General features: G+C 32.5%; 1 protein-coding gene across 1 annotated transcript; it reads right to left on the bottom strand.

Annotated features, from left to right (window-relative positions):
• Positions 1–2635: 2635 nt before the first annotated feature.
• Positions 2636–19970, bottom strand: LOC142229370 (very-long-chain 3-oxoacyl-CoA reductase-like). Its single transcript, XM_075299922.1, has 5 exons — positions 19590–19970; positions 19349–19395; positions 5717–5792; positions 5300–5640; positions 2636–3224 (listed from the first exon to the last, which is right to left on the bottom strand). Exons 1-5 carry the CDS (start codon positions 19750–19752, stop codon positions 2889–2891), a joined length of 963 nt encoding a protein of 320 aa, XP_075156037.1. The 5' UTR covers positions 19753–19970; the 3' UTR covers positions 2636–2888.
• Between the last annotated feature and the right edge of the window lie 1641 nt (positions 19971–21611).

Here is a 21611-nt window from a genome sequence, read left to right as displayed (position 1 = left end):
CTATATGGGGGCTATACCAAAACATGGACCGATACTCCCCATTTTTGGCACACCTCTTTAAAAACTGGCAATCGGTCTATATGGGGGCTATACCAAAATATGGATCGATACTCACAATTTTTGGCACACGTATTTGTGGTCCTACAATACCTCTAGATTTCCAATTTCAGATAAATTGCCCAATTTCAGATAATAAGCCCAAGACCCCAAATCGGGAGGTCGGTTTATATGGGGACTATATCAAAACCTGGGCCGATATAGCCCATCTTCAAACTTGACCTGCCTGCAGACAAAAGACGACTTTGTGCAAAATTTCAGCACGATTACTTCATTATTGAAGACTGTAGCGTGATTACAACAGACAGACAGACAGACGGCCATCGTTATATCGTCTTAGAATTTCTCCCTGATCAAGAATATATATATACTTTATATAGTCGGAAATCGATATTTCGATGTGTTACAAACGGAATGACAAACTTATTATATCCCCGTCACCATTCTATTGTGGTTGGTATAAAAACAGAGGCCATTACTTTGCCAGCGGACTTTTGAGTCTTTCCACGCTTCGGAGACGGTTCACCGGTCGCTGTCCACTCAGCCGACTGTCGATTGGACTCAGGAGTGTAGTGATGGAGCTATGTTTCATCCATTGTCACATATCGACGGAAAACTCGGTGTATTACGAGTTAACAGCTGCAAACACCGCTCAGAATCATCAACACGTTGTTGTTTTTGGTCAAATGTGAGCTCGCGCGGCACCCATTTTGCACAGAGCTTCCGCATACCCAAATATTGATGAATGATATGACCAACACGTTCCTTTGATATCTTTAAGGCCTCTGCTATCTCGTTCAACTTCATTTTACGGTCATTCAAAATCATTTTGTGGATTTTTTTTTTGATGTTTTCGTCGGTAACCACACGCTCACAAAAAATCGCTTCTGTAACATATACTCCCAAACATATTTTGCTTCAAGCATATACATTTTTGGGTATTGCCCAAAGATTTATATGTTTGATCTCTACCAATATATAATATGTTTGAAAGCATATTGGTCTAAACAATATATGTTTGGGTAGTCTAAGTTCCAAACATTTTGTATTTTTGCATCCAAATTCAATAATGTTGTCTTCCAAAACACAATATGTTATTATGTGAACATATAATGTGTTTGGAAGCATTTTGCACCCAAAAATATTATATGCTTAAAAAATTCTCCCAAACAATATTGTGCTCAAAATTTTATTTATTTATTTATATATTTACAATCATAATGAATTATGAAAATAAACAGGTAATATAGGTGCTAACAACATAGGTTTTCGACCTGAATGCTCAAAATGTTGTTTCTGCCCAATTGTATATTCCCCCACATCTTTCTCACTTCCACGAGATTTTTTAGTTCTTAGCACCTTTTTCTGTAATACAAACTTTGTAGAAGAAATTAATCAATTGTATGATTTTATTTTATTTTAATTTTACCTTTTGCCGGACGGGGATTCGAACAGCGGACCACACAGTTTGTAAGGATCAAAGAAGTAGCTGATCAATTGCCCAAGGAAAAATAAAATGTTAATTTTGTAATAACAAGCAACAACCACCAACTTAATTCAATATCGCTCCCTGTTAAATAGCGCTCCAAGCTACTAAACACATATATGTTTATAGGCTATTTCTAAATTAATATATGTTTGCATCCAAGCATATTATATTTACAAACATTTTATGTCCCAAACATAATATGTTCTAACATATTAACATATATGTCCCAAACATGTTATGCTAGTTTATGAACATTATATGCTTGCACTCAAAAATATTGTGTTTAAAAATTTGTGTTCCAAACATATAATGTTTATAGCCAAACATATGAAAAACAGTCTTTTTCATCCGTGCACCTCTTTCGGGCGTCCACTGGGTTGACCGTCCTCCGTGCTCGTTTCACCACGCTTGAATTTTGCATACCAATCAATTATTGTTGATTTCCCTGGGGCAGAGTCCGGAAACTTATTATCAAGCCAAGTTTTTGCTTCCACCGTATTTTTTCCCTTCAGAAAACAGTATTTTATCAAAACAAAAAATTCCTTTTTTTCATTAAAACAAACAAAAGTTGCTTCACAAAAGACACTCTATATCACAAACTAATTGACTTACAGACGTCAAATTTTGACACGAATCATTTGAAGGTTGGTACTATATAAAAATAATATGCATTTAACACAAGCGACGCCATGTATGTGTCAGACTGGGGACTTATCAGCCAACGTGTTACTAAAAGATGGGTCTAAGACCGGTCCTTCTTAGCGTTACATGCAAATGTATAAACTGATTTACCCTGTACCAAAATAGTGGTGAAGGGTATAAAAATCGATTGATTCATATAAATGGACTTGAAAGACGCAAGGCAATACGTTTTTCAGTTTTTGGACTGAATGTTAAAGATAGTGTGAAGTAACAGGCCACCACTATAACTTTTCGAAAAGTGGCATTGAATTGAACGAACAACCCATGAGAGGCAAAATCGAAATGTTCTCATTAATTTACCCTCTCATGGGATGTCCGTGGGAAATATATGTTGATTTTTGATTGAAGATAAAAAGAAGCACTGCACCAAGAAACAGGAAAATAAAATTAAATTTCAGAAATATTTTTATTTGTGCATACAACTGCATGTCAATTAATTTATTTGTACTTAAACGACTTCTAAGCTCTAATTTTATTTAAATATATGACACTTTTTTTCTTAATAAAAAACAAATGCAATAAATACATACATTTCACCTTAATGAATTTAGCTCTTTTAATGCATTTATTAAAATAATGTGACCCAGTCCATTGAAATTGAATTATAATGACATAAACAACTGTTTATTTATATAATCATCTATTGCTTCTTCGCAAGACTACGTAGGGCACGTTGACGGGTCTTGAGCAAGTTCGAAAATACCAACTGGCTAGCAAATTGCTCGCAGAATATCGAACCTATTCCATTGATTACGCTTTGCATTAGAGTGTGGGGCAAATAACCTGCGGTACGTTCAGCAATACCCAATGTACTTAAAGCTGAAGCGACATATGTATCAGGTGAGGGAGAGAATGTATTCGCTTTGCGAATTTTTGACATGTTTGTAGCAACGAAGCCGGGTTGTATACTTTGAACGTAGATGCCACGAGCGCGGTATTCAGTTTGCAAGTCAGCACTAAACTTATCCACAAATGCCTGTAAATAAAGAAATTATGTTAGACAACAAACAGTACAAATATAAATAACTATTTTCAAATTAAAATTGAATTGATTTTGAAAAAGAATTCAATTAAATCGGACAATGTTTAATTAAACAATTGATGTTATTTGTTGCTGTTTTCAATAAAAAAAAAAATAATTAGTATAATTAATTTTTAAAAAGTCGAAATGTCGACTTTTCGAAAAGTCTACACTCAAAAATCAGGGAACCCACCACGAAGGAAAGTTTTGGTTCATTTTTGAAAATGTAGCTAATTTTAGAAAATGTTAACCAAATTTTATTACCAAAGCCAATATCACTCCGATATGGCAAAAATAAGTAAATATTTTTCGACAAATTCAAAAAAAATTATTAGACATAATTATTTTCTTTCATTTGTAATTTGAAGGAAAAAATTGGAGTTCAAAATTGCAAGAATGTCTTTAGCGCTATACAAAATTCAAGATGGACCGATTTGTGGTAAAATTTACAAATTTTAAGAAATTCTGAACAATTTTGTGGAAAATACAAATTTAGTAAATCTTTATGTATCATTTGTGTATAATTTTTTGTCCCTTTTTAGTTAATTTAACTAGCGTACGTAAAAAAAAACTATTAAAGGCAAGAAAACTTTCTCAAAACATTATAATAATTCCTTCAAATAAAATTTAGTTAAATAGGCTAGGAGGTTCACATTTTTTTAGTATTAAATTTAAATGGTCGACTTTTCCAAAATTTTTCAAAAAATCGACTTTTTGATTCTGATTGCAAACTAACCTAATACTTAATAAATGGGAGCTATGTTATATCTAAATTGTGATTTTGATTTCGGCACACTGAAAAAACAGTGAACCCATCAGAAAGAAAAATTTTGGTTAATTTTAAAAATTTTAACTAAACTTTATTACAATCGCTGACATCACACCGATATCTCAAAAATAAGTAAACATTTTTCGACAAATTCAAGAAAATTATTAGAAAATTTATTAAAATTTATTAATTTATTTCACTTGTTAAAGAAAATTTTGTTGTGTCAATAAAAAAATTGGAGTTCAAAATTGCAAGAATGTCTAATGCCATACGAAATACGCATTTGTAGTAAAATTTACAAATTAAAAGAAATAATGAATTATTTTGTGAGAAATACGAATTTGGAAAATATTTATGCTTCATTTGTGTATAGTTTTTTTTCGCGTTTTTAGTTTATTTAACTAACGTTCGCAAAAAAAAATTAGAATAAACGAATTTTTCTCCAAACATAATAATTCCATGAAATAAAATAAAGTAAAATTGGTTTTAGTGAAATATATGGTTCACTTTTTTTTTGAGTGCACGCTCAGACAACACATGTCTCCGTGAGCAATATCGAATAAATCGATTTTATATGAAAAAATGGAGCAACTGCACTTTACTGACATAAACCTTGATAACTTTGCTAAAACTGAACTGAAACTCAAATGAAAGAGCAGAAGATGGTCTTTGATATACTGGAGGAAAAAGTATAGGTCATAATCAATGGACTTTTAAGATATATAACATTTTTCACAAAATTAGGGTCAAAATTTTAATTTTTTTGTTATATCTCATAAACTTTAGTAGATATTTACGTAAAGTTTTTGGTGGTTAGTAGTACTTGGGATTAGCTTGATAGCTGAGATAGAGCAAAATTTTGAATGACTTTTACGAGGTTATTTCTCAAGACCCGGGTCAAAAATTTTACTTTGTTATAATCATAACATCGAACTACGCAACATACTTGAAATTTAAGTGATTTGGTGGCACCTCACTAAAGTGCAGTTAAGCCAAAAAAATTAAAACCAAAACAAGTAAAGAAAGTTTAAAGTCAGGCGGCGCCGACTTTATTATATGTTATAAAGGTTTTTGGACATACTAGTCGAAAAGTGGCAATTCCTAACCTAACGTAGCCTCCAAATATTCATAACATTTTACAAGTTAAAATCATGTTCCTTCCCGTATCATTTCTACGACAACCTAACGTACAATTCGAAGATTTGTGTTTCGAGTTTCGAAAAACATTTTTGCTGGCATATTAATACAGCCATATACATACCTTCGTGGCACTGTATACTGTTAGTAGTGGATTCGGTATTACTGCGGCTGTTGATGCTACATTTATTATTACACCCTTTTTCTTCTCCACCATACTTGGCAATATCAATGCAGTCATATGTGTCACCGAATGAACATTCGCAGAAACAATATCGCGCAAAAATTTAGGATCATTTTGAATACATTCGACAAAGAATTCGGGATGGGAATAGCTCATGCCAACATTGTTCACTAAAACGCCAATATCCAATCCTTGAATGTTCTTCTTGATTTTTTCAAAAATTTCAGAGCCTCCAGTAAAATCAACATCAATAACCTTGGTTTCAACGCTATAGGCATCGGCTGTAGTAAATAATAAGAAATAGAAAAAACTCTTAAATTTATTTACTAATATTGGAGAATTTACTAAGAGTCTTACCAATTTCCTTAGCAACACTTTCCAATTTACTAAGGCTTCGGCTGATGAGTACCACATTTAGTCCTTTCTTGGCCAACTAAAAATTAAGGAAATAAATAATGTTAATCAGATTGAAGATAAGAAAGTTTTTGAGGTGCTGAAATAAACTATAATTATAATAATTAAATAGAATATACCATTAGTTTCCAAATTATCACACTAGAAAGAAAATTTTTGTAATAAATGGCCAAAGAATAAGTTGTTTAACTGTTTTTGTCTGCTGAAAAGGGAGAAGAAGTCACATTAGCTAGAAAACCAAACTCATTACTGCTGTGTTTTTTAAGAAATGTTTGTTATTTCAGTGATAGAACTTGTTGAACATTAATGTCAATATTCATAATAATTTACAGACAGTTTATCCAAGGAATTTTTATGGTAATATGTAGTAGGTTTCAAGCTAACTTTTATGAATATGGCCCACAGGGTGAGCCACTTCTGCGTGTAACAACTATGCACTATGCATACTAATGACTTTAATGATTTTAACCACGGCTGCCACAGTTTGTAGAATTCTACCAAAAATGGTAGATTTTTTGCTGTTTGGTAGGTTGATAGAATTCTTGATATTTGGTAGATTTTGCAAAACATTCCTCTGCAATTTTAAAATTTAAACAAAATTTTCTATAGAAATAAAATTTTGGAAAAATTTTTTATAGAAATAAAATTTTGAGAAAATTTTCTATAGAAATAAAATTTTGAGAAAATTTTCTATAGAAATAAAATTTTGGCAAAATTTTCTATAGAAATAAAATTTTGGCAAAATTTTCTATAGAAATAAAATTTTGGCAAAATTTTCTATAGAAATAAAATTTTGGCAAAATTTTCTATAGAAATAAAATTTTGACAAAATTTTTTATAGGAATAAAATTTTGACTGCAGTTCACGAAATTACATTCTCTCATAAAAGAGAAAATGAACTAAAAGTAATGAAGAAAATCATTGCCCCAATTGATGACCATTTTAACAATACAATAGTTCTTTTTTTCTATTTTTGGGAATCGTACACCCAGAAAAAAGTGCCTTGGAAACTAAAGGAAAAAATGTTTATAAATTTAGTTTATCCATTTTATTTTACATTTTTGTGTGAAATAATAAAATTTACTTGTTTCAGTAAAAAAATCCTAAAATGAAAGCAGTTAGGAATAGTTCATTAACTAGATTAAGGCATGGAATTTTACTAATTCTGTTTTCTTCGCTGGGTATAAGAATTTACTACTGAACAAGAAAATTTTATTCAATGATAACAAAGCATTCCTAAAAATAAACAAAAACCGAACTAACTAACCAAGTTTCCTCAAATTTAGTACAATTTAGTATAAAATGATAATTCTTACTTCCTTTATTATAGAAAGCTTATCATACATACGAATAAAACTTAGCATAGGAAAATATTTTAGTTCATTCGAAGTAAGAAGTATTCAATCCTTTCCAAACTTAAGGAAACAAACTTGTTAAAATATAGGAAATTTTCCTATATTTCTTTTATCTACCTGTAATCGATACCTGTCATCGATGTAATCGATATGTTTTCGCGTGGGTTGTTTTTTTTTAGTTTGAATCGCGTTGTTATAATATAATAAATAACAAATAAAATATTTATTATTTTAAATTAGTGAGAAAATTTTTCGTTTTTTTTTCAAAATTATTGAACATAAATAACAAACAATAAGTCTATCAAAGTTCGTGATGGTGTATAAAGAAAGAACCCCTTCATTCGTCTTCATTTTGGAATCTTTAATTATCAGGTAACATTCATACTGTGACGCTAACCTTTTGTGAAAAAATTGGTTTATGATTGTTTATATTTGTAGGTATTGAAATTGTAAAAGGAGGACAAAATCGTTACGCAGCATCTTATTAAAAGTGAAAGGAACAAGAAGAAGAAAAGCATTACGTTTTACAGTTGGTAACTTTACATGGAAATTGGAAATAGTGGAATAATAAACTAATATTTCAAGGTCACTCGATGCTGTTAATTCTTAATAAATATATTTAATATATTAATAAAACATGTCTTTTATTGAAGAACAATGCCTATATAAATAAATAAAACTGTATTTAAAAGCGAAGGTAAGCAGTTCTAATTTTGAAGTAAAAGGTTTACCACAAATATGTAAGATTTGTCCAAATGAATGAAAAAAGTTCAATAAAATCATTCCATATATTATATTCAGTTAAATTTTTCATTCTGTAGTATAGTGGTACATAAATATAGGAAAATGTTAACTAATATATGGAATGCATTCTACCTAATTTCTACGAAAATTCATATCATTCAAACAAATAAAAATGTCTTTGGCGCTATACGAAGTTCAACATTCTTCACAATGAGTTCATTTTAACTTAAAGAAGTGACCACTTTTTTCTGGGTGTAGGAATATGTTCTTTTGCATTAGTTCATATTGAACTTATGTGTACGGCCATTGAACTTTATACCCACGTTTAGTTAGTACTTAAAAAAGTAAGATTTCATAAAGCTGTGGAAAATTAAAAAAAAATAATAAAATTTAACTACAAACAAATAATTTTTTTTTTGTAATAAAAATAAGTTAAATTTAGCGTTAATTTAACTACGGATTTTTTCAGTATATAATATTCAATATATACATATATATTTACGACATAAACTTCCGATAGAATTGGACCTAAAATTAGAATATTTACGAACTTCTGAATGGATAAATTGCGGCCAAACTTTTAAACAGCATGTCTACATTATACAATTACAGATATGCTGTTACAACCAAAAACAAACTCGATAAAATAACAGTAATTCGTCTGTTGAAAAACAGCAGTCACTGTATGCTATTTTCAGATTTTTTTCTTTGAGTGTAAAATTTTAAAATTTAAAGAAAATTTTCTATAGAATTAAATTTGAGCAAAAATTTCTATAGAAATAAAATTTTGACAAAGTTTTCTATAGAAATAAAATTTTGACAAAGTCTATAGAAAAGAAAAATTTATATAGAAATAAAATTTGGGCAAATTTTTCTCCAAAAATAAAAAGTTACTAAATTTTGTATAAGTTAATATCCTTGGGTTAGGTTAGGTTGGGTTAGGTTAGGTTAGGTTAGGTTAGGTTAGGTTAGGTTAGGTGGCATCAGGCTCACTTAGACTATTCAGTCCATTGTGATACCACATTGGTGAACTTCTCTCTTATCACTGAGTGCTGCCCGATTCTATGTCTATGACAAGGGATCTCCATTTTATAGCCGAGTCCGAACGGGGTTCCACATTGCAGTGAAACCAATTAGAGAAGCTTTGAAACCCTCAGTCACCAGCATTACTGAGGTGGGATAATCCACCGCTGAAAAACTTTTTGGTGTTCGGTCGAAGCAGGAATCAAACCCACTAACCATTGCACCACGGTGGCTCCCTTAAAATTGTAATTTTCGTGTTAGGTCATACTAACAAAGTCTACTGTAGGTAACTTCCCCCTTTTTGTAGGAGTAGTAACTTTCCCTTGGTGCAAGCTAAAAATATTTAATACTTCGATACATTTAAACATCTAAATAAATTGTCGATATTACGCATAAAACATTTTTCACGAAATTAATTGATCCAATGAATTTTTTAATTGAAATGTGTTCAATCATAGAAATGATATATCAGTTAAAAAGTGAAAGTCAATTGAAAAATCAATTGATCCAATTAAAAAATTAATTGATACTATTAAGTTTGTGATTGGTTTTTGTTTCAATTAAAAAATTTGTTGAATCAATTAAATTTTTAATTGAATATTTTTTAAAACTTAATTAAGACTTTAATTGAAAAAAAATTTCGTGAATGTTTGGTAAAATTTTCTTCGATTTTTGGTAGATTACTTTTGGCTCGAGTGGCAACCGTGATTTGAACCCGCCTGTTACGAAGACAATGTTACAATACTTCTCAAGGAAACGGATCATAATAGATTTTGCAGGAGAGCTGAAAAAGTCCTTAGGGCAGCACATGGCTGGGCAAGACCCTGAATGGCCTGAATGTAAACCCGGAGAAGACAGAATTATGCCTATTCACTACACGTTTAAAATTGCCGAATTTTTTGGGCAAGTTGATACCAGTTTCTAATAAAATAAAGTAAATAGGAGTTCCCATCAGAGATGGTCGGTATCAAACTTTTTTATGTTTACGACTGTCGCAAAGTTGTAAACGTCGTAAACGTCACATACGCGACGTAAATGTATAAAAAGTAACAAACGTCACAAACTCAAAATACTACAATCGCTTCAGGTGGACAGGAAATTCGATGATATCCAAAATGACGATATGTTCGAAGAATTTTTAATTCTCAGGAATGTTCATCAAACTATTAATGATGTAGTAAGCGTTAGATTTGTACCCGCTCATAATTAACCTTCCACAAATTTCTGCAGAAACTGGTAGCGAAGAAGAACCACTACTTAATTCTTATGTAAGTGAACTGATGTTTAGAAAGAATATTATAAATTCACTTTTTGACATATTAGTGCCAATTTCCACACTGCAGCAAAAGCTTGTTTGAACATTATGGACCACGCAAAACCCGAAAAAATTGAAGTTGCGAATGTGAGATGTAAAACTAGTTGAATTTTTCAATAAATACAATGTAACAGCATAGTTTTTGCATCCCTTTTATCGGGGAGCCAAACTAAATTAAATTAAATATTTAAATATTTTTCTGGCCAAAAGGTTTACGACTTTTGCGACATACGTATTATACCGTCGTAAATGTATGTCGCAAAAGTCACAGTTTGCGACAGGCCAACCCTGGTTCCCATAGACAGGAAATTGGAAGAGCCACATCAAAGAGGGGACTGAGAAACCCTACAAATGTTGGGTACTTTACAGAAGAGCGGCGGGTTCTAAATGGGACTTGAATCCAAAGGCCACGCACTGGATATAGGACAATCATGACATACCCGTCGATTGTCTGGTTTACAACGGGTTCAACAGACCTGTTGTCTTGGCATAATTGGGTCAATGCAGATTACGTCAACCAGAGCCTTAGGTTAGGTTAAAGTGGCAGCCCGATTAAATTTCAGGCTCACTTAGACTATTCAGTCCATTGTGATACCACATTTAACTAAAAGTACCTATTACATATGGACACTTCTAGTCTTAACCACTGAACCTTCTCCATTATTTACTTTTGTGGAACCAACCAGATTGCTCCAAAACATTAACAAACTGCTTAAGTTAACGTTTTCCAGGTCAGCCAGTAATCTAAAGCTATATGCTCCTAAAATTCGCTTACGCCTTACACAAAAAGCAGGACACTCACACAAGAGGTGTTTAATTGATTCCTTTTCCTCCACATCATGACAGCTTATACCATAGTCATTATACTTCGCACCTATAGTTTTTGCAAATTCGCCTATCAGGCAGCGACCCGATATAACAGATATCAGGAGTGCTATCTGACGCTTAGCGACTCTACTGAATTTAAGGCCAATACAGGTTCAGATCAAAAGCGAAGCCGGTATGGCTGCGGTGAGATTGAAGATGTCGGGAGAATGGACGGAAACACGAAACATGACGAACATGAAAGGATAATAGGGGTTCGGTGGGTGTACTGGCGGATGCTGCAAGAATCCCTGATCGTATACCTGAGATGGTCATAGCTACCAAATATGTCGTTCTAACGCCAATAATATGGTTATGGGAGAATGACCCATAGAACAGATATACAGAGGAAATATTTTATTTTATTTATGTTTTGAGGATGGTTAGGTTAGGTATAGTGGCAGCCCGATAATTCAGGCTCACTTAGACTATTCAGTCCGGCGTTCTACATTGCAATGAAACCACTTAGAGAAGCTTTGAAACCCTCAGAAATGTCACCAGCATTACTGAGTTGGGATAATACACCGCTGAATAACTTTATGGTGTTTGGTCGAAACTGGGTTTGAACCCACGACCCTGTGGAAGCAAGGCGGGCATGCTAACCATTGCACCACGGTGGTGAGGATGATGAGACACTACCTTTGTCACTGCCCTGCCTTTATTAGGCAAAGAGTTCACCCTATCGGTGAAGAGGTGACTCGGAACCTCCAGTCCCTGTTTCCAAACTGTTTAGAGAATTCCAAACTGTTTAGAGATTTAGAGAATTCCAAACTGTTTAGAGAGTTCCAAACTGTTTAGAGAATTCAATCTAACCTAATGCCGAATTTAAATACTGTACATGAAGACCAAACTTCAGACATTCTGCGATTTATAGGAAAAATATGTCACAAAACTAATTTTGGTATACACAAAAAAAAAAAAAAATAAATAATTTTATGGGAAGAATGAACTACCTCTCCACATAATCCACAGGGTTGTTAAAACCAGGAAAATTTAATGCCTTGTTCCCCTTTTTAACTGCAGTTCACGAAATTCCATCCACTCATAGAAGAAAAAGTGAACTAAAAGTAATGAAGAAAATCATTGGCGCCAAATGATGACCATTTAAACCATACACACCCTCAAAAAAAATCGCTTCTGTAACATATGCCCCAAACACATTTTACTTCAAGTACATATATTTTCAGGATTGGTCCAAACAAAATATTGTTTGTATTGTTCTAACATACTATGTTTTACCTTAGGCATACACTGATAGAAAAAAATTAGTGAAATTTTCTTTGTGTATATATATTTTTAAGGCGCCAATTTTGGTTACATCCAGCATACTCTCAAAGTCTGTATTTCTAAACACATATATGTTTACAGGCTATTTCTAAATTAATATATATTTGCATTGTGTTAAAAAATTTGAGTTCCAAGCATACAATTTTTACACTCAAACATATGAAAAACAGTATTTGTCGTCCGTGCAGTAGTTCATTCTTACTATTTTTGGGAATCGTACGAAAATTTTATTTTATAACAAGTATATACGGCCGTAAGTTCGGCCAGGCCGAATCTTATGTACCCTCCACCATGGATTGCCTAGAAACTTCTACGAAAGACTGTCATCCACAATCGAATTAATTGGGTTGTGGCATCTTATTTAAATCTTCTTAACATCGTTTTCTAAATTGTTAGTTAGTCCATACGTGGAATATATTAGACAAAAAAGGTATGTATAGGTAACTCTACAAATAATTACGAATCGATATGGACTTTTGCACGGTACGTAGAGAGCCAGAATTGAAACAAGAGGTCACTTATATGTGGGCTATATACAATTATGAACTTGATATGGACCAATTTTTGTGTGATTGATGATCGATTTATCTGAGGGCTATATATAACTATAAACCGATATGGACCTAATTAGGCATGGTTGTTAACGGCCATATATTAGCACAATGTACACAATTTCAACTGACTCGGATGAAATTTGCTGCTCCAAGTGGCTCCAAAACCAAATCTCGGGATCGGTTTATATAGGGGCTATATATTATTATGGACTGATATTGACCACTTTTGGCATGGTTGTTAAATAGTATATACTACCACGTACCAAATTTCAACCAGATCGGATGAATTTTGCTTCTCCGAAAGGTACCGGGGGTCAAATCTGGGGATCGGTTTTTATGGGGGCTATATATAATTATGGGCCGATGTGGACCAATTGTTGCATGTTTGTTAGATACCATATACCAACACCATGTACCAAATTTCAGCCGGATCGGATGAAATTTGCTTCTCTTAGAGGCTCCACAAGCCAAATCTGGGGATCAATTTATATGGGGCTATATATAATTATTGACCGATGTGGACCAATTTTTGCATGGTTGTTAGAGATCATATGCTGCCACCATGTACCAAATTTCAGCTGGATCGGATGAAATTTGCTTCTCTTAGAGGATCGGCAAGCCAAATTTGGGGGTCCGTTTATATGGGGGATATACATAAAAGTGCAATACCATCCGACCTACATCAATAACAACTACTTGTGTCAAGTTTCAAGTCGATAGCTTGTTTCGTTCGAAAGTTAGCGTGATTTCACCAGACAGACGGACGGACGGGCATGCTCAGATCGACTCAGAATTTCACCACGACCCAGAATATATATACTTTATGGGGTCTTAGATCAATATTTTGATGTGTTACAAACGGAATGGCAAAGTTAATATACCCCCATCCTATGGTGGAGGGTATAATAAAAATATGTTAAATTTACCGTTAGTTTAACTACGGAATTTTTTTTTCGGTGTATAATACATAAGTATTTACGACATAAACTTTCGATAGAATTGGGCCTTAAATTAGTATATTTACGAACTTCTGAATAGTTCATTATTTCATTCAGCTTGAAATTGCAGTCAAATTTTTAAACAGCATGTCTACAGATATGCTGTTACAACCAAAAATAAACTCGACAAAATAACAGTAATTCGTCTGTTGAAAAGCAGCAGTCACTGTTTGCTATTTTCAGATTTTTATTATTATTTTATCAACATATCAAACTTTCATTTCTGTTTTTGTTTTATAGATTTTTTTCACTTACATTGCCTATTTATGACAGACTATTACGAAAGGCAAACTTCGATTTTTGTTTCATCGCATCGATAATTTTTTTAAATAATGGATAAATATTTACCCTTCATTCCATTTCCCACATGGAAATATGAAAAAACAAAAGCTTGTGCTAATGATGCTTTGTAAATTTGCAACAAATAAATGATTTATTGATTTCGTAGAAAGACGAACTATTTTTGTAAGAGTACTTGACAATGAGGGTTTTTTTTCTTTTGAAGATTTTGATGAATTTGCACATTTAAAAATCTATTGTAGTGTAGCCACTGTGTTTACTTGCATTAGAAGTAAATACATTACGAACCTGATTTTGTTTACACATTTAGTAATAGGAATCTGAAATGCTTATACGTATGCTATTAACTACAGCAGAAGAAAATATTGATACACTTCTAAAAGATAGTAAGAATGAATTACGGCATGGTTTATATGGTAATGATGTTTTCTTATACATTTAGTTCATTTTTGCTTTTATGAGAAAAAAGGCATTTCGTAAAACGTAGTTAAAAGTCCAAAAATATCAGTAAAATCTTGTTATTTTAACAACGCATTATCTCTCAAAATCTCAAATATGGAATACAATATAGTTCAGTTTTTGTTGTTTTGTGCATACAAAATATTATTAAAATTTTTGAACTTACAATAAATTTTTGTTAAAGAAATTTTTTAAGTTCAAAAAAATTGTTGTTGATATAATGTGACAAAATATTACTAAAATCGTAATTTATTTACAAATTACGTTGTTAGCTCAAATTTAAACATAATTTTAATTGTATTGACAAGAAAATTCATTGATTTTTTTTTTGTGTATGGTAATGAATTTTTCATTATATAATAAAATAGTATATACTATAGATGAACATTTTCATTGTCTCAAAACTGACGAATTTTCGTTTCAATGAAAACAATCGTTCGCTCAATTTTAGTCAAATTTCCTTCGTGTGTACTACTCATATGCTTATGGATTAGTACGTGAGTATGCTAAAGGTAGAAAATCATTTATTGAGATGATATGCAAATAATTTTATTTAAATATGTGACTTTTCTTCGTTTTGAATAACATCATTACGGATTAATAGCTATAAAATTGAAGAGTTATCGGAATAGTAAATATATTATGTAAATATATTAAATTTTTTTCGCAAAATTGTTAATTTGTAGAATAATATTATATTTTCCCATTAGCAAAAAACATTTTATTCAAAAACTATAGTAGATTTTGTTCAATGAAAGCGTTCATCCTTTATATGCAAGACGGGCCATTTAACCGTTGCATGACATATGCAAGACCAACAAAATAACTGATTGCCTCAATTAAACAATGAATTGAGTTCTGCGATCAATCAAATGTTTAATGAATCAATTAAAAAATTAATTGAAAGTGTCGAAGAATTGTAGAATTAATCAATTTTATGATTGATTCTAAAATTTTTGTCATTGAATCAATTTCAATTTAAAAAAAAAAATGCGTTGTTGACTAAAGTTCAGTAACCTGCCTTTAATTTGGATATTAAACCTCTGATACGAGTACATATTGGAATTAGGGTTATGTACATTCGATTGAATTATACCCAAGTTAGAGTACATCCAATATCGCTCTCTTGCGTTCTCGGTTATTTACTTTTTAAAGAAATTTTGAAATTGATTTGGTGTCATAGCTTATACATAAACAATTAAATAATGTCGGATTGGTGGTGGAACGTGTTGAAAATAATGATGAGACAGCACAATGCTTAAGTTCACTTGCGTATACAAATGAATTAATTTCGAACTAAGTTTATGCATACAAATAGGGAGAAGAGCTCTTACACACATAATGCTAGAAACTGTCGTCAAATAACCAATAAGCTACAATGTAGCTCATGTTGATTTCTTTAGAAAATCGAATTAAAAAATGCATCATAGAAAAACATTGTGCCAATAACAGCTCCCGGCGTCTATTGTTACATTTTTATTTTTTGACTATTTTATATATATTGTGAGTTACCGAATATAAAAAATATATTATATTGCCATGTTTTATTTTGAAAAAAATTTGAATGTTTTGTAGCCGAATCTTATGTACCCTCCACCATGGATTGCGTAGAAACTTCTACGAAAGACTGTCTTCCACAATCGAATTACTTGGGTTGTGGTATCTTAAAACTTCTTAACATCGTTTTCTAAATTGTGAGTTAGTCCATACGTGGTAGACAGCCAGAATTGAAATATGGGGGTCGCTTATATGGGGGCTATATACAATTATGAACTTGATATGGACAAATTTTTGTGTGATTGGGGATCGATTTATCTGGGGGCTATATATAACTATAGACCGATATAGACCTAGTTAGGCATGGTTGTTAACGGCCATATACTAGCACAATGTACCAAATTTCAACTGCCTCGGATGAAATTTGCTCCTCCAAGAGGCTCCAAAACCAAATCTCGGGATCGGTTTATATGGGGGCAATATATGATTATGGACTGATATGGACTTCTTTTGGCATGGCTATTAAATATCATATACTACCACCAAGTACCACATTTCAACCAGATCGGATGAATTTTGCTTCTCCAAAAGGCACCGGAGATCAAATCTGGGGATCGGTTTATATGGGGCTATATATAATTATGGTCTGATATAAACCAATTCCTGCATGGTTGTTGGATAGCATATATTAACATCACGTACCAAATTTCAACCTAATCGGATGAATTTTGCTCTTCCGGGGCTCCGGAGGTCAAATCTGGTGATCGGTTTATATGGGGGCTATATATAATTATGGACCGATATGGACCAATTCCTGCATGGTTGTTAGAGATCATAAACTAACACCACGTACCAAATTTCAACCGGATCAGGTGAATTTTGCTCTTCCAAGGGGCTTCGGAGGTCAAATCTGGGGATCGGTTTATATGGGGGCTATATATAATCATGCACCGATGTGGATTTTTGATTGGTCATGAGAGACCATATACTAACACCATGTACCAAATTTCAGCCGGATCGGATGAAATTTGCTTCTCTTAGAGGCTCCGCAAGCCAAATCGGGGGATCGGTTTATATGGGGGCTATATATAATTATTGACCGATGTGGACCAATTTTTACATAGTTGTTAGAGACCATATACTTACACCATGTACCAAACTTCAGCCGGATCGGATGAAATTTGCTCCTCTTAGAGGCTCCGAAATCCAAATCGGGGGATTGGTTTAGGTTAAAGTGGCAGCCCGATTAAGATTCAGGTTCACTTATGGTGTTTTCTTTTCTGAAAAAAGTGCTTTGCCTTCATTTTGTCTGTACAGAATGCGCATTTTTAAAATGTTACCAGCAACCTAAAAAAATGCTATCATTTCAGCGGGCAGAAAAGAATTCAAAGAAGGAAACAGGGCAATCGCAGCACTCTCGTTTGTTGGCAGTGCTGAAAATGCCCGTAATTTGCCTCTATGCGTGGCGCTATTTTCACAACAGAATTCGAAGCCTTTTCGCACTTTTGCCTGTTTTTTTAAGAAAAGAACCTAAAGAGTACATTTTCCGGGCAAAATGCAAAAAAAGTGTGCATTTTTTGCAAGAAAAGAAAACGCCATTAGACTATTCAGTCCATTGTGATCGGTTTATAGGGGGGCTATATATAATTGTGGACCGATGTGCACCAATTTTTGCATGGTTGTTAGAGGTCATATGCTGGCATAATGTACCAATTTTCAGCCGGATCGGATGAAATTTGCTTATCTTAGAGTCCCCGCAAGCCAATTTTGGGGGTCCGTTTATATGGTGGCTATACGTAAAAGTGGACCGATGTGGCCCATTTGCAATACCATCCGACCTACATCAATAACAACTACATGTGCCAAGTTTCAAGTCGATAGCTTGTTTCGTTCGGAAGTTAGCGTGATTTCAACGGACGGACATGCTCAGATCGATTCAGAATTTCACCACGACCTAAAATATATATACTTTATGTGGTCTTAGAGCAATAGTTCGATGTGTTACAAACGGAATGACAAAGTTAATATACCCCCATCCCATGGTGGAGGGTATAAAAACAGACAGAAGTTTTAGTAGAGTTTGCTTTCCCCGTTCACCTGACTGTTTGCTATTTAGCAGATTTTTCTGCTGCATATAACAAAAATTCTCATTGTGTGTGGCGATCTACAGAGACTCAACACTAAAAAAATTGACATTATATCAAATTCTTACGAGTATGTATATAATATAGAGTAAAATATCTTTGGTTTAAAAAATAATATTAAAATTAACTAAAATCTTGGGATTAACATTTAGAAACCTTTTTGAGAAAATTTAAATTTTTATAATAGATCATATACTTGAAAAAAGTTTAAATTCAACTCGTTTTAAATTTTTTTAAACAGGGTCGAATATAAGGAGCGTGAAATGTGATACGCCAAGTTTGCCATTGTAGGTTTCAATAAAGTCTGGGCAAAATTTAATTTTTCTTGCTCTTTTTTTCTCAGATTCATATATTTTCATTCATAAAAAACATCAAAGTTATTATATCCTGACCACTATGTGGTTTAGGGTATAATTAAATTTATATATGTCAAAAACTAAGTGTTTTACATAGGTTTACGACGTTTTCGACGTATAGTAAAACTTCGTAAATGTATGTCAAATACGTCGGAGTTTTCGACAGACCATCTTTGAGTGAGTCTGAAAAAAGTGAGCTGTTACTTAAACCTAACCTTCCTATTCGGCATTGTAACAAAGATATTTTGTGGACCCATCTTTTTCTAATAGATGGCGTTATTTAACAGCGTCTAAATCCTATCGTTGTATAAATCTTATCGGGCCCGCTGATTGAACTATGAAAATACTTCGAAACCTAATAATTCTCCACTTCATCTCATTCATATATTTAATTTTTAGTCCATTGTACGTACATAGGAAATGTAGTCAGCAAGAAATCCGATTGGACTTGTTAGCGGCCTTTATGTAAGAATCTTAATTTCTATGTTTCACCGGTGTGCTTATCGTAAAAATTTCACGGAGTTCCTAAAGGGTGGTCAGTTATTCATTATAGTATACAACTATGATAACGTTTCGATAAAGAATACCCTCAAGTCAGTTTATGAAATTTCTTATGTATTGATTTTCTGTAAAACTACAAGAAAAGTGAAAAATCAATGTTACATTATTTTGTACTCACCGCTTTGGTGTAGGCTTTTCCAATACCATCTGTAGCACCAGTGATAACTATTTTTTAGAGGAAATAGAGACAAAAAATACACCTTAATAACAATCTGAGGAAAATTTGGTTTAATTAACAATAACAAATCAATTGATTTTTTTTTTTTGAATCTTTGATAAGAAAAATACATTGTCAATCAGGTCATTTTGATTCACGTTTTTTGATTCACTATTCGTCACTCTATAATGAGTGCACATACCGGCCCATGATCCCATGCGACGAACATCGACCTTAGGTCCAAATAATTTGGGACCAATTATGTTAATGTACAGCCAAGGCAGGAACTTTGTAATGATTTGGTAGCCAACAATGGAAACGGCAGCTGTGCCAATAACTCGCATACATTTCGAATCGAATTCCATGGTATATTTGTTTTATTGAAAAAGCTTTTACTTTTGAATTATGCCTCCTCAAAAAAGGGCTCTTTTTTATTTTCTAACTTATTCACTTGGTATATTCCGCCTGGGGTATTGGAGACGATTAAATCGTTTGACTACTATAAACTACTGTCGCTAAAAAATTTTATTTTCCGTTGATTTCGGCGCAGAGACAAATGAGTGACGTATACGAATGGTTCGATATTTGGCCGAGCAATGTTCCTCAATTATTCGCTCTACGGATGGGAGGGAATATGTGTAGTGTTTGCCTTCGTCGAATGTCTGCCTTTAATTTGATTCCGTATAGAAATGAACACACATTTCTTTTTTGTATTTTCTTTTGCTTTTGCTGCATTTGCCGCTGAGTCGTATTGTTTCTATTAAACATTCAGAACTCATACGCCATAATTCCATATGGTGGCTAAACATACATACAATGTATTTGGGCACATACGTGTGTTTGTTGTTGATAAGGAGACAAATCTGAGTTTCTCTCCCCCTTAGGGGTTCTATTTGTATATTTATACAGTTACATGCCGACCGGCATAATTTCGGCTTTGCATTCATGCTCTCCATCTCTTCGATAAATATTTTCCTAATATTATTATCGAGGGTGTGTAAAGTTGTGAGAGAGTGTGTGTGAGTATTTCTCATAATTTGTATTTCGAAAAGTTGTTCTCGCAAATTTAACACCCTATTTTGTGGGGTGTATTTTTCTGTCTTCAAAATATACATTTAGACTTGTATGTGTGAGAGGTTGGGTGGCGAACGCAATAAGAGAACTTTAGAACACATTCATTGTTCCACTTTCACTTTTTATACTACAGATCCTGCATTTGGCAACCCTATGAACCCAACATATTTGATGATTGTTTGAATTCAACATGATTCCAACAAGGAATATTGTTTAGTTGAAGATATTCATATATTTAGTTGAAGATATTCATATATTTTAAATATTTTACTTCATTATTTATTAAAATTTAAAAACTATAATAAACATTACTACACTCAAAAAAAGTGAACTCACTATTTCACTAAAGCCAATTTAACTATATTTTAGTTCATGAAATTATTATATTTGGAGAAAGTTTCATTTACTCTAATAATTTTTTGTGTACGTTAGTTAAATGAACTAAAAGACGGGAAAAAATTATATACAAATGAAGTAAAAAGTTTTACTAAATTCGTACTTCTCACAAAATAGTTCATTATTTCTTTAAATTTGTAAATTTTACTACAACCGCGTCCATCATGAACTTCGTATGTCACTAAAGACATTCTTGCAATTTTGAACTCCAATTTTTTCCTTCAAACTGCAAAATTTTCTTTAAAAAGTGAAAAAAATTATATATGTCTAATAAATTTTCTTGAATTTGTCGAAAAATATTTACCTATTTTTGTGATATCGGCGTGATGCCAGCGCTTGTAATACTGTTTAGTTAAAAATTTCTAAAACTATTCAAAATTTTCTAAAATTAATCAAAATTTTCTTCCTGGTGGGTTCACTGTTTTTTCAGTGTAGTTACAATCTTTTTAATTTAATCTAACACAAACAAAAACACATGTTAATTCCAGTTAAATGAAATGTTGATTCTCAGAAAATGAAAAAGCAATATCTATAGGCGATACAATACTTAGAAGTAAATTTGGAGTTTTGGAAGTTTGCATGCTATGTACTGAAAGTATTTTCTTTCGATGACTACACTGAAAACAATATTGACCAAATATGAAAGATTATGCAACCTAAATTTGAAAACAAACAATTTATAATACAATTTACAATATTAAGGACAAAATTCTTTAAAGTAATTAATTTTTTGTTAAAAGTTTTTTAGTATTTG

This window comes from Haematobia irritans, chromosome 3 (genome assembly GCF_050003625.1).
Source record: "Haematobia irritans isolate KBUSLIRL chromosome 3, ASM5000362v1, whole genome shotgun sequence".
Taxonomy (NCBI): domain Eukaryota; kingdom Metazoa; phylum Arthropoda; class Insecta; order Diptera; family Muscidae; genus Haematobia; species Haematobia irritans.
The sequence above is the reverse complement of the archived record's forward strand: the minus strand, read 5'-3'. Positions and strand labels throughout refer to the sequence as shown.

What these genes read in the sequence shown, in the direction of transcription:
- LOC142229370 (XM_075299922.1), bottom strand. Translation starts at nt 19,752, where the DNA reads ATGGAATTCGATTCGAAATGTATGCGAGTTATTGGCACAGCTGCCGTT. An exon ending in TCGCATGGGATCATGGGCCG is followed by an intron (nt 19,396 to 19,589) that starts GTATGTGCACTC and finishes TCTAAAAAATAG; the next exon opens with TTATCACTGGTGCTACAGAT. An exon ending in AAGTGTTGCTAAGGAAATTG is followed by an intron (nt 5,641 to 5,716) that starts GTAAGACTCTTA and finishes TATTTACTACAG; the next exon opens with CCGATGCCTATAGCGTTGAA.